The sequence below is a fragment of the Schistocerca americana genome, chromosome 4, assembly GCF_021461395.2.
Source record: "Schistocerca americana isolate TAMUIC-IGC-003095 chromosome 4, iqSchAmer2.1, whole genome shotgun sequence".
NCBI classification, from domain to species: Eukaryota; Metazoa; Arthropoda; class Insecta; order Orthoptera; family Acrididae; genus Schistocerca; species Schistocerca americana.
This window is the reverse complement of record NC_060122.1, coordinates 442,126,901-442,141,213: the sequence shown is the minus strand read 5'-3', so window position 1 is coordinate 442,141,213 and position 14,313 is coordinate 442,126,901. Positions and strand designations below refer to the sequence as shown.

General features: G+C 39.3%; 1 protein-coding gene across 1 annotated transcript in view; it reads right to left on the bottom strand.

Moving 5' to 3' along the window:
- LOC124613534 (adenylate cyclase type 2-like) overlaps window positions 1-14,313 on the bottom strand; it is a 283,418-nt gene that overhangs the window by 132,420 nt on the left and 136,685 nt on the right. The window contains exons 4-5 of the mRNA XM_047142245.1: window positions 8,565-8,714; window positions 8,340-8,458 (exon numbers count right to left, since the gene is read on the bottom strand). Of these exons, the coding sequence (XP_046998201.1) occupies window positions 8,340-8,458; window positions 8,565-8,714 (269 nt within the window). The remainder of the gene's footprint in view (window positions 1-8,339; window positions 8,459-8,564; window positions 8,715-14,313) is intronic.

Below are 14,313 nucleotides of genomic sequence, written 5' to 3'. Positions count from 1 at the left end.
ATTTTCAGTTTTAAAATTATTTGCGTAAATAATAGAGATGAGAATATATATATGTTATAACCTTTAATCAGTAATAAATTGGGTGGATATACAAATGTAGAAACAATAGTGGGTTACATGCTACCAACTCCGTATCTGTCACTCAACTGCTGTGCCGTGACATGCGGCCGGCGCCGTTCATAGCCAGGTGGCGCTCCCGCGCTCGGCCGAGCTGCAGAGCGCCTCTATCACCGTGTTCGCGTACTGACGTAGCGGCACTTTTAAATCTCGTGGCACTGTCACAACAATATATTTTGTATTTTTCTTTTTTGTGGTTGATTTGCTTACAGGTTTTATTTGTCTTTCATCAGTTTTCTCTTGCACATGTTATTTCATTTTTATTTATCTAGTTTGGTTTATTATTCATGCTGATGTGAGAATTATTGGTGTCTATTACCAGTTAAGTTTATTTCTTCACTTTCTGATAAGGTTCAAAATATTTTCATGTAAAGCATTATGATACTTCTCTTATATCTGTTGCATCAACAGCTAAGACATGAACAGAAAGTTTTCCAACAAAAATAAATCACTAGAAAGTAAACATATTTCCAAATGTCTTTCCTCTCTTTCTGGAAACGAACATATGATAGAAGAAGAGGAGGGTGACGAGGAGACACCAGATGAGTTTCTAGGCTTACAAGTGCCAAACAGGACACCCAATGAGTTTTCTTGGTGGGATGTATGAGCATTTCTACATCTACGTCTATAATCTGCAAACCACTGTGAAGTGCATGGCAGTGGGTACGTCCCTATGTCCCACTGTGCCAGTTATTAGGCTTTTTACTGTTCCATTCATGTATGGAGCGTGGTAAAAATGACTGTTTAAATGCCTCTCTGCATGGTGTAAATAATCTGATCTCATCCTCATGATCTGTATGGGAGCAATAGGTAGGGGGTTGTATACTCCTAGAGCCAGCATTTAAAGCCGAGGGTTGTTGTATACTCCTAGAGCCAGCATTTAAAGCTGATTATTGAAATTTTGTCGGTAGACTTACTTGCACCAATTTCCATTTATCCTCAAGAGTCTGCCAATTAAGTTATTTTAGCATCTCAGTGACACTCTCCCATGTCATACAAACCTGTGAGAATTTGTGCTGCCCTTCTCTGTATGTGTTCAACGTTCCCTGCCAGTCTTAATTGGTATGTATTTCACACATTGGAGGGGTATTTTAGGATGGATCACGTGTGTGTTGTGTGAGCAGTTTCCTTTGTAGACTGGTTGCATTTCCCTAGTATTCTACCAATAAACTGAAAATCTGCTGCCTGTGTTACCCACAACTGAGCCTATGTGATTGTTCAATTTCATGTCCCTCCTAAGTGTTGCACCCAAGTATTTGTACAAGTTTACAGATTCCAAATGTCATTCACTAATATTATATTTGTGGATTTGTGTGTGTGTGTGTGTGTGTGTGTGTGTTTGTGTGTGTTTTTTCTTTTATGAAATGCACAGTTTTCCATTTTTGAACATTTAAGCAAGCTGCAAATCATTGCACTGTTTCGAAATCTTATCAAGGGAGAACATTTTTACAGTTCCATTCAGACTGTATTTCATTGTAGATAACTGCATCATCTGTAAAACATCTAAGGTTACTATAAATACTGTCTGCAAGATCACTGATATACACTGATGAGCCAAAAGATTATGACCACCTGCTTAATAACTTGTTGGCTATCTTTGGAATGCAATACAGGGTTATTACAAATGATTGAAGCCATTTCACAGCTTTACAATAACTTTATTATTTGAGATATTTTCACAATGCTTTGCACACACATACAAAAACTCAAAAAGTTTTTTTAGGCATTCACAAATGTTCGATATGTGCCCCTTTAGTCATTCGGCAGACATCAAGCTGATAATCAAGTTCCTCCCACACTCGCCGCAGCATGTCCCCATCAATGAGTTCGAAAGCATCGTTGATGCGAGCTCGTAGTTCTGGCACGTTTCTTGGTAGAGGAGGTTTAAACACTGAATCTTTCACATAACCCCACAGAAAGAAATCGCATGGGGTTAAATCGGGAGAGTGTGGAGGCCATGACATGAATTGCTGATCATGATCTCCACCACGACCGATCCATCGGTTTTCCAATCTCCTGTTTAAGAAATGCCGAACATCATGATGGAAGTGCGGTGGAGCACCATCCTGTTGAAAGATGAAGTTGGCGCTGTCGGTCTCCGGTTGTGGCATGAGCCAATTTTCCAGCATGTCCAGATACACGTGTCCTGTAACGTTTTTTTTGCAGAAGAAAAAGGGGCCGTAAACTTTAAACCGTGTGATTGCACAAAACACGTTAACTTTTGGTGAACTACGAATTTGCTGCACGAATGCATGAGGATTCTCTACCACCCAGATTCGCACATTGTGTCTGTTCACTTCACCATTAAGAAAAAATGTTGCTTCATCACTGAAAACAAGTTTTGCACTGATTGCATCCTCTTCCATGAGCTGTTGCAACCACGCCGAAAATTCAAAGCGTTTGACTTTGTCATCGGGTGTCAGGGGTTGTAGAAATTGTAAACGGTAAGGCTTCTGCTTTAGCCTTTTCCGTAAGATTTTCCAAACCGTCGGCTGTGGTACGTTTAGCTCCCTGCTTTCTTTATTTGCCGACTTCCGCGGGCTACGCGTGAAACTTGCCCGCACGCGTTCAACCATTTCTTCGCTCACTGCAGGCCAACCTGTTGATTTCCCCTTACAGAGGCATCCAGAAGTTTTAAACTGTGCATACCATCGCCGAATGGAGTTAGCAGTTGGTGGATCTTTGTTGAACTTCATCCTGAAGTGTCGTTGCACTGTTATGACTGACTGATGTCAGTGCATTTCAAGCACGACATACGCTTTCTCGGCTCCTGTCGCCATTTTGTCTCACTGCGCTCTCGAGCGCTCTGGCGGCAGAAACCTGAAGTGCGGCTTCAGCCGAACAAAACTTTATGAGTTTTTCTACGTATCTGTAGTGTGTTGTGACCATATGTCAATGAATGGAGCTACAGTGAATTTATGAAATCGCTTCAATCATTTGTAATAGCCCTGTACATCACCAGTTCTGTATATCATGGATTTGACAGTTTATTTGTAGATTTGTGAAGTTATGCTGTACCAGATGTCCTTGCAGAAGTAATTTAATTTGCTTAAATAGTGGGCCGCTGATTTGCATATGCAGTGATGGCACCTGATAGTGTCCCATATGGTTTCCATTGGATTCATGTCAAGTGAATTTTGTGGCCAGTACATCAACAAGAGTAAACTATCATTCTCCTCAAGCCACAGTGGCACAGTTCTGCCTTTGAGACATGGACTATTATCCTACTGGAGGGTGACATCGCCGGCGGAGAAGACATCAAGCATGGATGGCAGCTGTCAGTGTGTCATCAATTACTCCCACAGGTCTCATGTGAGCACAGTAGAACGTCTTCATTGCATAATACTACTCCCAGCAACCTGCGTCCGTGGCATGGTGCACATTTTGAACTGCCATTCATGTGGGTGACGGCGCTTGGGGAGACGACCATTGACTTGATGCGGCAAACACATGATTCATCCAATGAGTCAACACGTTTCCATTGATCCATGGTCCAATCTCAATGATCCTGTGGCCACTGCAAACATAATTCATGATGTCATTGGGCCAACATGTGAACATTAAAGTGTCATCTGCAGCAGAGTCCCATGTCCAACAATGTGCAATGAACGGTGTGCTCCAAATCACTTATGCATGCAACAGCATTTTACTCCTTCAGCAGAGATGCCACAGATCACCACCTATCCTGCTTTACAGAGTGGACGAGCCTCACAGCCTAGCCTGCCACAGAACTCTCAGAGTTTCTGGTTCAAGTCATCCACATGGCTAAGAACCAGGAGGCCATGACCTGTTCTGTGGACAATGCTGCAGATTGTGAGCTTTGTTGAAAATCTGTGCACAAGGCTGGTCTTCTCAGCCTTCTCTGCTAGTCACTGCAATCATCCAAGAATGACCTCAGAGACCAGACAGAGAGACTTCAAATGGGCACTGTTTATTCCAACGTGTGCCAGAAGCTGTTGCTCATTGCACCTTGGTCAGACAGGGGCTACCAGAATAGTCTCATCAACATGCTGAATGAGGCCCCCTGGCGTACACATTGAATGCACCTGGTGTTGATTCCCATCTCTTTCTGCTATTTTGCTAAGGGGTAGCATTATTCACCATACGTTTGAACTGCCAACAATTAATAGATGCCTAGACTTTTGTGTTTGCCTCTCTTCAGACAAACAATTTAAATATTGGGCCTAACCTCAACAGCATGAGAAGTTATTCACTATGCATGGAGGAATGGTGTGACTTGATGATGTAATCAAGAGGAAATGTACTCAACTGGAAAACGCTTTAGGGGTAGGTGGGAACTTTTCAGTATTCTACACAAAAAGATGTAAATGAAGCATGAGAAACATTTTCATTCAAAACCCAAACATTCAGTGTGTCTGAAAAATAGTGTGAACAGAATTTGTTGTGAAAGTGTTAATGATGCAGAAGAAGGAAAAAAGTAATCATCAGGTGCTCAAGCTGGAAGAAGGTGCAACAAAATTGCAGAAATGTTTATTTTTATTTATTTATTTATTTTGCAGAATAAATTATTTACAACTCTTAAAAAGTGTGAGGTACTGCACCTAAAAATTCTGGATTTAGTGATAACTAAAAAACAGACATAGACCTGTCAATAAGGGTTTTACTGGAATTTCAAACATACCTTATAAGTGCATAATATAGTAGCCCTTTGTGGTTTGACAAGTGTGTCATGATTCCTGTCTCATGCCATGCACATTGCAACTGTTCATGCTTCTTTCCTTGTAGATTTTTCACAAATCCATGATCTTTAGTGTAATTCCATAAGAATCACATGATGACAGATCAAGCAACCATAGATGACATTCAAAAAGCATAGAATCATAATGGAAAACATGTATAATTCAAAGCTGCAAAATTCGATGCTCAGATGAATATTGATTTTACACACTTAACAAAAACTTCACTTAACCATCAGAATGGACACACTTGAATAAACTGAATGATGAAAACAGACACATTGCCCTATGCACTCCATGCTCTGACACTACAGCCTCTTAGTGGTGCATTCAACAACTGATATACAGCAATGAATCATAACTCTGAAAGATTCTCTGACTGTTGTATGACTTTTTGCTGTGCCTCTTGCATAGTCACATTCTGTATCCTCAGAGATATGTATGGATAATACTGTTGTTGTTTTTGTTGTGGACTGCAGTGCAAAGACTGGTTAGATATAGCTCTCCATGCTAGTGCAAGTTCAACAATTTTTCCTGCTCGTATGTTTCCTACTGCCAAATTCTAGTCCCCATCGCAATTAAAATTGTCACCTCCCTTTACTATGTAAATTTGTTCTTTTTATCTCTTCATACATTCTGTCAGTCTCTTCATCATCTGCAGCCCTTCTAGGCATATCAACTTGATCTACTTTGGTGTGTGTCGCCTTTGTGTTTATCTTGGGTACTATAATGTGTTCACCATGCTGTTCATAGAAGCTTACCTGCATTCCTATTTTCGTATTTATTATTAGACTGATTCCTGCATTACCATATCTGATATTGTGTCGATAACCCTGTATGCACCTGACCAGATCTGCTTTTCGTCTTGCCCCGGCACTTCTCTAATTCTCATTTCCCTTTTTTAAATTCTCTAACCAATCTATCAGAATAAGAGGTGTAACATTACATGCTCTGACTCACAGCATACCAATTATATTTCTTCTGGTGACTTAAGATGTCACCAGGAGGTGAAAACTTGAATTGCCATAGTGAAGGAGGCATTCAACAGAAAGAGGAGACTCTTACGTGGAAAATTAGATAAAGATCTAAGGAAAAGGCTTGGCAAATGTTTTGTCTGGAGTGTGGCATTATATGGGGAAGAAACATGGATGCTGAGATGAGAAGATGAAAAAAGGTTAGAAGCATTTGAGATGTGGATGTGGAGGAGAATGGAGAGAATAAGCTGGGTGGAAAGAGTGAGTAATGACAGAGTGTTGGAAAGGGTTGGTGAGTGAAGATGTCTGCTAAAGGTTGTAAGAGAAAGGGAAAAGAACTGGTTGGGACATTCATTGAGAAGGGAGTGCTTGCTAGCAGATGCTTTGGAAGGATTGGTTTGTGGAAGAAGACTGAGAGGAAGAAAGAGATACAAGATGATAGATGACATAAAGGGAAGCAGAAATTATGCAGACCTGAAGAGGATGGCAGAAGATCAGACAGCCTGGAGAGCTACCATGTGAAAACCTACCTTTTGGCAGAACACTGATGATGATGACTACATCCTTCTGAGTAGTCCCCACCCAGGAGGTACGAATGGAGGACTATTGTACTACCAGAATATTTTACCCAAGAGGATGCCATTGTCACTAAACTGTACAGTAGAGCTATATGTCCTTGACAAATATTATGGCTGTGGTTTCCCTTTGCTTTTAGCCATATGCAATACCATCTTGCCTGATGTACCAATGGTAGATCAATCATTCATCCATACTATTCTCCTTGCAACTACTGAAAAGACTGCTGCCACTTTCTAACCCTTGCATTTCAACAGACATTCCTCTGATGTAGTTACACCTACTGTATGGCTGTCTGTGTCATTGAGGAGTGCAAGACACCCCTCTGCAGAAAGGGTGACTGTTCGTGAAATAAAAATCGCATCCCTTGTTACTTAAGGCAGATACCCTCAATATGACATTTTGTGAGAATTTATACTACTTCCAAAGAAAATAATTAAGACAATTTGGAAATGAACTGTAATGACACACAAACAAACACAAACATACACACAAAATTCAAGCCGTCACAACCAACGGTTGCTTCATCAGGAAAGAGGGAAGGAGAGGGAAAGACGGAAGGATGTGGGTTTTAAGGGAGAGGGTAAGGAGTCATTCCAATCCTGGGAGCAGAAAGACTTACCTTAGGGGGAAAAAAGGACAGGTATACACTTGCGCACACACACACATATCCATCTGCACATACAGATCGGACAGCCTGGAGAGCTACCATGTGAAAACCTGCCTTTTGGCAGAACACTGTGTATGTGAGGATGGATATGTGTGTGTGTGCGAGTGTATACCTGTCCTTTTTCCCCCTAAGGTAAGTCTTTCCGCTCCCGGGATTGGAATGACTCCTTACCCTCTCCCTTAAAACCCACATCCTTTCGTCTTTCCTCTCCTTCCCTCTTTCCTGATGAAGCAATCGTTGGTTGTGACAGCTTGAATTTTGTGTGTATGTTTGTGTGTCTATCAACCTGCCAGCGCTTTCGTTTGGCAAGTCACATCATCTTTGTTTTTAGATATATTTTTCCCACGTGGAATGTTTCCCTCTATTTTATATATATATATATAGACACACACACTCAGGGGCAAGATACAGCAGGATGAAATTAAACTGCTCTGAGCATGTCATGATAATTGAAGACACCAGAAAAAACATGGTACTGGGAAGCATAGAAAGAGAGATAGAAAAAAAAATCAAGGATGAGGGCATTGAACATCATCAGTTTTGTTATTAGATTCATGGAAGGACTGAGGAACAGTACCTGTTGTCCTAATGATTCAGAGGATGCGGACAGCTTACAAAGAATAGTGCATGAAGGCATGAGTCACACACTCAAAACAATGTAATTTCCTATAGGGAAAAAAATGGCAAACTTTGATTATCAACTTTTGTGAAATAACTATGTAGGTCATCATCCTGGAAATAACCAAAAATATATAAGTAAATAAACCGTTTCCAGATGCAGAGAGTAGATTTCAGTGATTAAAAAGAAGATACTTTTGTTCATTGTTACGAAGTAACAAAATAAACTAGAGAGCACAGAGTAAAAAGAATATTTAATGTTGCTTGGGCATAAACAGGAATATATTAGTTATAACAAAAATAGATCACATATGGCAGGAATTCATTGATGACAAGAATGAAAAATATTTCTTATGTTGTGGGGTGGATATCTAATTATGCAGGGCCAAATGGGCAGAAAGAGAGTGAAGCAATATAAGCACAGCATTATCATTATGGAAACTAGCAACATTAATCATTTTTATCGAAAGAAGAAGACAAAATTTTTTTTCTCCACTTTATGATGAAAATGGTTCATCTTATGTGCTCGAAATATTTTACAGTTATTGTTCATACTGCAATTATTTTATTAAAAAATAATAAAATTTAACAAAATTTTCAACCCTTACACTCCTACTATGCCAAATACTCATTAGTTCTATAGAGTTATAGCATAAATAAAATTAAGATTTTGAACCAGATGTCTACCTGAAAGGCTTCTTCTTCAGTGGTGACTGATTGAGCTTAATGTGTTGAAAAATACTCCATATGTCTTCCTTTACTACATCTACGATATGCCTTGGTAGAATGCTAAGCATCAGATGTTCCTGAAAGTTTGAAATAAAAAACAATCATAAATCAGTCATGTTTGGAAATTAAAGGGTAAACTTCTGTTGACAATCCTTCGATGATTAATAGTGTTCAACAACTCACCTCTTGACTTTTCTCAAATTGTAGTTTGAATGTTGTCTCGATGTTTGCACGGTGATCCAGAAATGTCCTCCGAATGGCTATCTCATTGAGCAATCGAAAGAATATTCCTATGAGATTTATGCAGGCCATGTAGATGACTTCTGTAGCGACCTGAAACAATGTAATTACATTTCTTTTATCTCAGAATGTGGCCTAACAGAATATTAATATAAAGGACTTGTCATCATAGGCAACTGTACAATTTGGAAAACTGAAAGTATGACATCACAGATTCTAGCGTAAGATGTTAATGCCTCAGTATAGACACTAAATGTGATTGTAGTCCTATGAGGATTGTGTGTTAAGGTTGTACTGAGTGTGTCTTGTGTTGAGACTTGAAACAGAGCAGATTAAAAACAAAAAAATTACAATTCCCAGATCTGTCAATTTGCACAGACTAATGTGTTTTGCAAATAAAATGTAAGCTATCTGAACAATTTCCTCACTGTTCTTGACTCAATTAACTCATTAAGTACCAATTTTTTCTTTGATCTACATTTATTTCTGTGTTGCGTGACTGACATAGAGATGTGGAAAAGGAAAATAAAATAAAAAATGCAATAATCTTGAAATAAATGATTTATTTCAATCGATCCCCAAAAGGGGACATGACACAAGCCACTCTCTTTTCACATTTTCTTTTATTTTTTGTGCCAGAAATAAAAACAATCAATATGGAGTTCCATATTGCACACAGAACACTGTTTCCTCACATTTTTCTTGCAAATTGCTCGCTTTCTTTGATTCCATATTGTTGGGCATTGAATCATATGTCCATTTCCGGAAGTTCTGAGCTCAATTGGAACATGTGGAGGGGATGATTGTGGGTATGATGGACTTCCTGCCCTTTTCGGATCAGAAGCAGAGATGATTGAACAAGATATGCCCTTGTCACCATCCTCTGGAATTGAAGCAATGGAATATTTTTATTCGAGAGGCAGTAGATGATGTGCATGTTGACCAACGCTACATCTAATGCATTGCTGAACAATGGGAAGTAACATTTCTTACCTCGAATTATTACACGATCTTTCTGAACATTTCAATCCCTTTGTCCACACCTCCCATATGATTTTTGTATTCTGAAATCATTCTTGGCTGTGGAACTCGCACTTCTTTGTTCTCAGCTTTGCTCCATTTCTTTACTTGGCTTACTGGATGCACTGTCTCATGGTTGGGCAAGAGCTTTACACAATTGTTATCCTTCCATATTACTGCCATTATCTCTGTATTCTTGTCAAACCTACAGTCATACGCTCCTCTTCGTTACTTCTTCATGCTGTTCTCCGATTCTATTGGGCAGTTAAGGACAATTCCAGTTGCTCCTAGTCTCATTTCTGAGAGCTCCTTTATCAAACGGAAGATCGTGAAAAAGTTATGAAAACATACTTTGTGAAGTTCAGGTGTCTGCAGAAAAGAAATCGTATTCAACACAACTGATATGCTAAGTCCCAGAACTGAAACATCACTTGTATCCTCCGTTTTTCCTTCATAGACTGACATATGGTAACAGAAACCACTTTGAGAACAGCACATGGCCCATTGTTTGAACCCAAATCTCACTGGTCTCCCATGAATGAACAGTTTTAGGTAATGGTGTCCATAATATTGTACCATTTGCTTATCAATGCTCAGTCTGTCGGAAAAAACTTAAAATTTCCTGAAATTATTATTCAGTAAATCCATCAACAGACAAATTTTAAAAAGTTTATCCCTTTTGTCGAGTGGGATTCTGTTCAGACGTATGTTGTTATTGAAATGAAGGTGGCGATTATATCCAGATATCTGTTGCAACTCTTACACTGTCGTACACACTTTATGTCAAGGCCCTCATCTCCATTCCAGTATACCTTTTCCTATGGAAGAGCATGGTATCCAGTGAAGAGTAGTATATCTATGAACTTTTTTATGCATCCATAGTTGCGATTATTGTTCTGTGTAGCATATTGGGCACTTTCACTTACAGTCAAGTTCAATACCTGTTCATCAAAAAATTCTTCAAAGCACTCAACAGCAGATTTTCCTTTTGGTGCTGCCACCAAACTGGATTTCCGCTGTTCAATTTCTGTTGTATCAGGATAGGTTTTAGAGTAAATCGCATCTTCTGTTGTCGAATTAAAAGTGACAACAACTTTCACTTTCTTCTTTCATTGGCCTGCATGTTCCTTATTTCCCTTTTCTCCATTGGCATGAATTTCCAAGGAACCTGGCACTTGAGATGGAACAGTATTTTCAAATATATTTTCTTCGATATCTTCACATGATCTGGAGGGAGCTCGACAATGTCAATGGTCTCATTCACATCACCATCATCACCAAAAGAGGCCATGAAGTTTGGGTCATTTACAATTTCTTCCCATATCCCTCATAGAAAGTGCTTCATAGCGACACATTGTGCATGAGGAACAAATAAAACCAAAATAAAGTTTTACATGGAAACTGCCATGAGCACCAAATGTGGATCGAAGGTCAGACAGGTGTCATGCAGAAATGAAATAAGTCTTTGAAATAAATGATCGATAAACATCTCAAACCATTACAGAACATGCCTGTACACAGATACTGGAAGTTATTTACATAATAATATAACTTATGCTGTTTTGAAAATGTGTAACTCTCGTAACGCTGAAAAATGTAGCTTCTTCACATAAATAAAAGTGTTAACTGACGAAATTTCAATGCAAGCACTCGAAAAAGGTCTGGACAACAATAGGAATAGGTAGCATTCACTGTCAGCATTATTAGAATTGCAAAATTTCTGTTACAAAGACGAATCCCCCAAATGGGGATCATGGCATTGAATGGGTTAAACACGTACCATTTCACTTCTGCTGTGGAATTACACAAAAATCTTAAATCGCATGGAAAAGATTGTTATTGCTCAAGTGTTGCAGCTATGCCTTGAAATAACAGTTGTCACCTTTTCTGGATTATTTAGTACTTCGTTTCATTTACAATAGATTCTGTTAAATAGAATTGCATTTGAAGCAGGTTTATGTTTTCGGTGCACAAAGATGATATCAGCTTCCAGTTGTGGCGAGACTGTGCTTACAGCTCTGTGCATATCGTTTAGATCAGGGATAGGCAATAAGCGGTGTTCACAGTGGCTCCGGCAATGGTTGTCAGACACCGTCACCACAAGTCGCCCGATAACATCGCCGACGGAGTGGTCACGCCGACCGAGTGGTCACGCCCCGGTTTTTGGCAGCGTCAAGGAAGTTAGATTAGAATATATACAAAGTATGAAGTAGGTTAGATTTTAACCTCTTAGAATGAGGTGGATACCACGACGCCTCTGTGCTTGGATACGAGGATAGCAGCTTCTGCTGTTAAAGAGACGCCAAATGGATGTGAATGAGCTTTCCAGTCTGGTAAAGAAAGTGGTGAGTACTGTACACTCTATCCTCAGTTATCGAAATTAAAAGACGAGTTTTACGAATGTATGAGATGACGGGAGAAACGTTGTGTTACATACTCGTGATAAAATCGTGGTAACCTTGAAAAGCAAGTTATAAACACTGTTTCACTGCATCTATTTGAAGTTGTGCAGATGCACGTCAATTAACCCTCAATGACTGTCATTTGGCACCCGAGTGAAAGACAAGCATAAAGTGTAGCACAAGATACTCTGAAAACGTAAAACAGTTAAAAGTGGAAATACATACCGTTCACCACATTTGCAAACCATTTATTAACAGCACCTCTACCCTACTGGCATAAAACGCCAGTAAGCAGCAATAATAATTTGTAGACAACTTATGACATCCTACCACAAAAAAGATCCAGTACAGTAGCTATAAGCATATATGATACGCCATCCTTTTCACTTAAACAAACTGTGTTTTGAAGTTATAATCCATGATTAAAATTTCCAATAAAGATTTTGCCTATTTGAGGTTTCCAGTAAACCTGCGATTTCAGTCCATAGATTCCAAATTATATCCCGATTATGATGTTTTCACCCACAGGATGCCACAAACTCACTCGTTCTTGGACTAAACTTAACAGTTTCTCACAGTCCATATTTCGTGTGCGAGAACGTCGGTCGATTTGACCGAAGAAAACAAACTGTTTTGAATTTCACCGACTGTTGTCAGAAGTCTGTATGTTCAGGCCTTAAGATCGGCCATAACATGATCGCGCATGCAGTGGCGTACTGATTTGAAAAGATCAGCCATCTCCGGTCGATGTCGGTCATCGGGGGAATCCACCGATATCGTAACCAGTGTGACCGTAGCCTTAGTTTGGCGGCCACACCCTTTAAAATGTTTACATGTGTTAGTTAACTTTGCTTTTCAGAAAAGATATAAATTGTTACATAAACATTCTAACTGTCTTGGTGGTCCACACGAAAACCTTTAGCGGGGCGCTATTTGCCAACTCCTGATAGATAACTCTGAACTGTAGTGTCGATGAGACCGGTCTAGCTACTCTTGTTTCATATGTTTTTTCGTTCATCTATACCGTCGTTATATCATTATGGAGGAAAGTGTAGTAAGCCTTGGAGACGGGATACGGATGTTCTCGATCATTTATGCACGTTTGTGATGGATCGTGTAGAAGAGCTACCAAAACTGGATGATCATTCAGCAGTTCTGTGCGTCGCATCACTTGTGGGAACAGTATCGCCAGCCACCCACTGCTGCTTTGTTGACATAATGGCTGTGCTACGCCGCAGCACCGACCCAGAATCTGTTAATGTCTTGCACTAAGTAGTTAAGCTAGATAGGATGACAACAGGTTTCCTAAACCGATAAGATCAGTTTCTTATTCAGTAATTTGTAAGGCAGACTTCTGACCATCACCGATGCCTCAGAACTCTAACAAACGCTTTATTCAGATGTTAATAATAATGTCTCTTTTTCACAAAAATTTTTCTAGCTTTTGCAGCTCTGCATATTATATCCTGTTTATGTCTACCATCATCGCTTATTTTACACCTCAAATAGGAAAACTCGTTCAAGACTTCCAGTTTCTCATTTCCTAATCTTCCGTCAACATCGGTTAAGTTAATTTTATTGCACTCCAATGCACTCGTTTCTCTTTTGTTGATGTTCATCTTATAACGTCTTTTCTAGATGCTCTCCATTCCATTCAGTTAGTCATCCAAGTCTTTTTGCTGTTTGACAGAATTACATTACCATCGGAAAACGTTGAGTTTTTACTTATTTTCTTCCTGTACTTTATTTCCTTTTCGAACTTCTCCTTGTTTTGTTAACTCCATACCAAATGTTTAGACTGACTATCATAGGGGACAGTCTACATCTACGTCTCACTTTCTTTTAAACTACTGCCTCCCTTTGATGTCCTTCGACTGTTATAACTGCATTCTGTTTCTGTACAAATTGTTGATAGCTTTTCTCTTCATGCATATTCTGTCAAAATTGTAACAAGTTTATACCAATTAACACTGTAAAATGCCTCCTCTGAATCAAGAAATGCTATAAATGTAAGTTTGCCTTTTTAAAATTAATTGTTTCAGGTAAATTGTAGGGTCAGTATCCCACATTACTCCGGAACCAAAAACGATCTCCTTCCAGTTCATTTTCTGCTAATTGCTCCTTTACATGGAGAGCATTAAATGAACCTTTTTCTGGGCCAATTTCAGTTAATTTTTTCTTTTCAGGAGGAGATGATTTTTTTTACACATGGAGTCGATCATTACAAAGAACAATTACGTTGATCCCAGTTCAATTATTCAGAGCCAGTC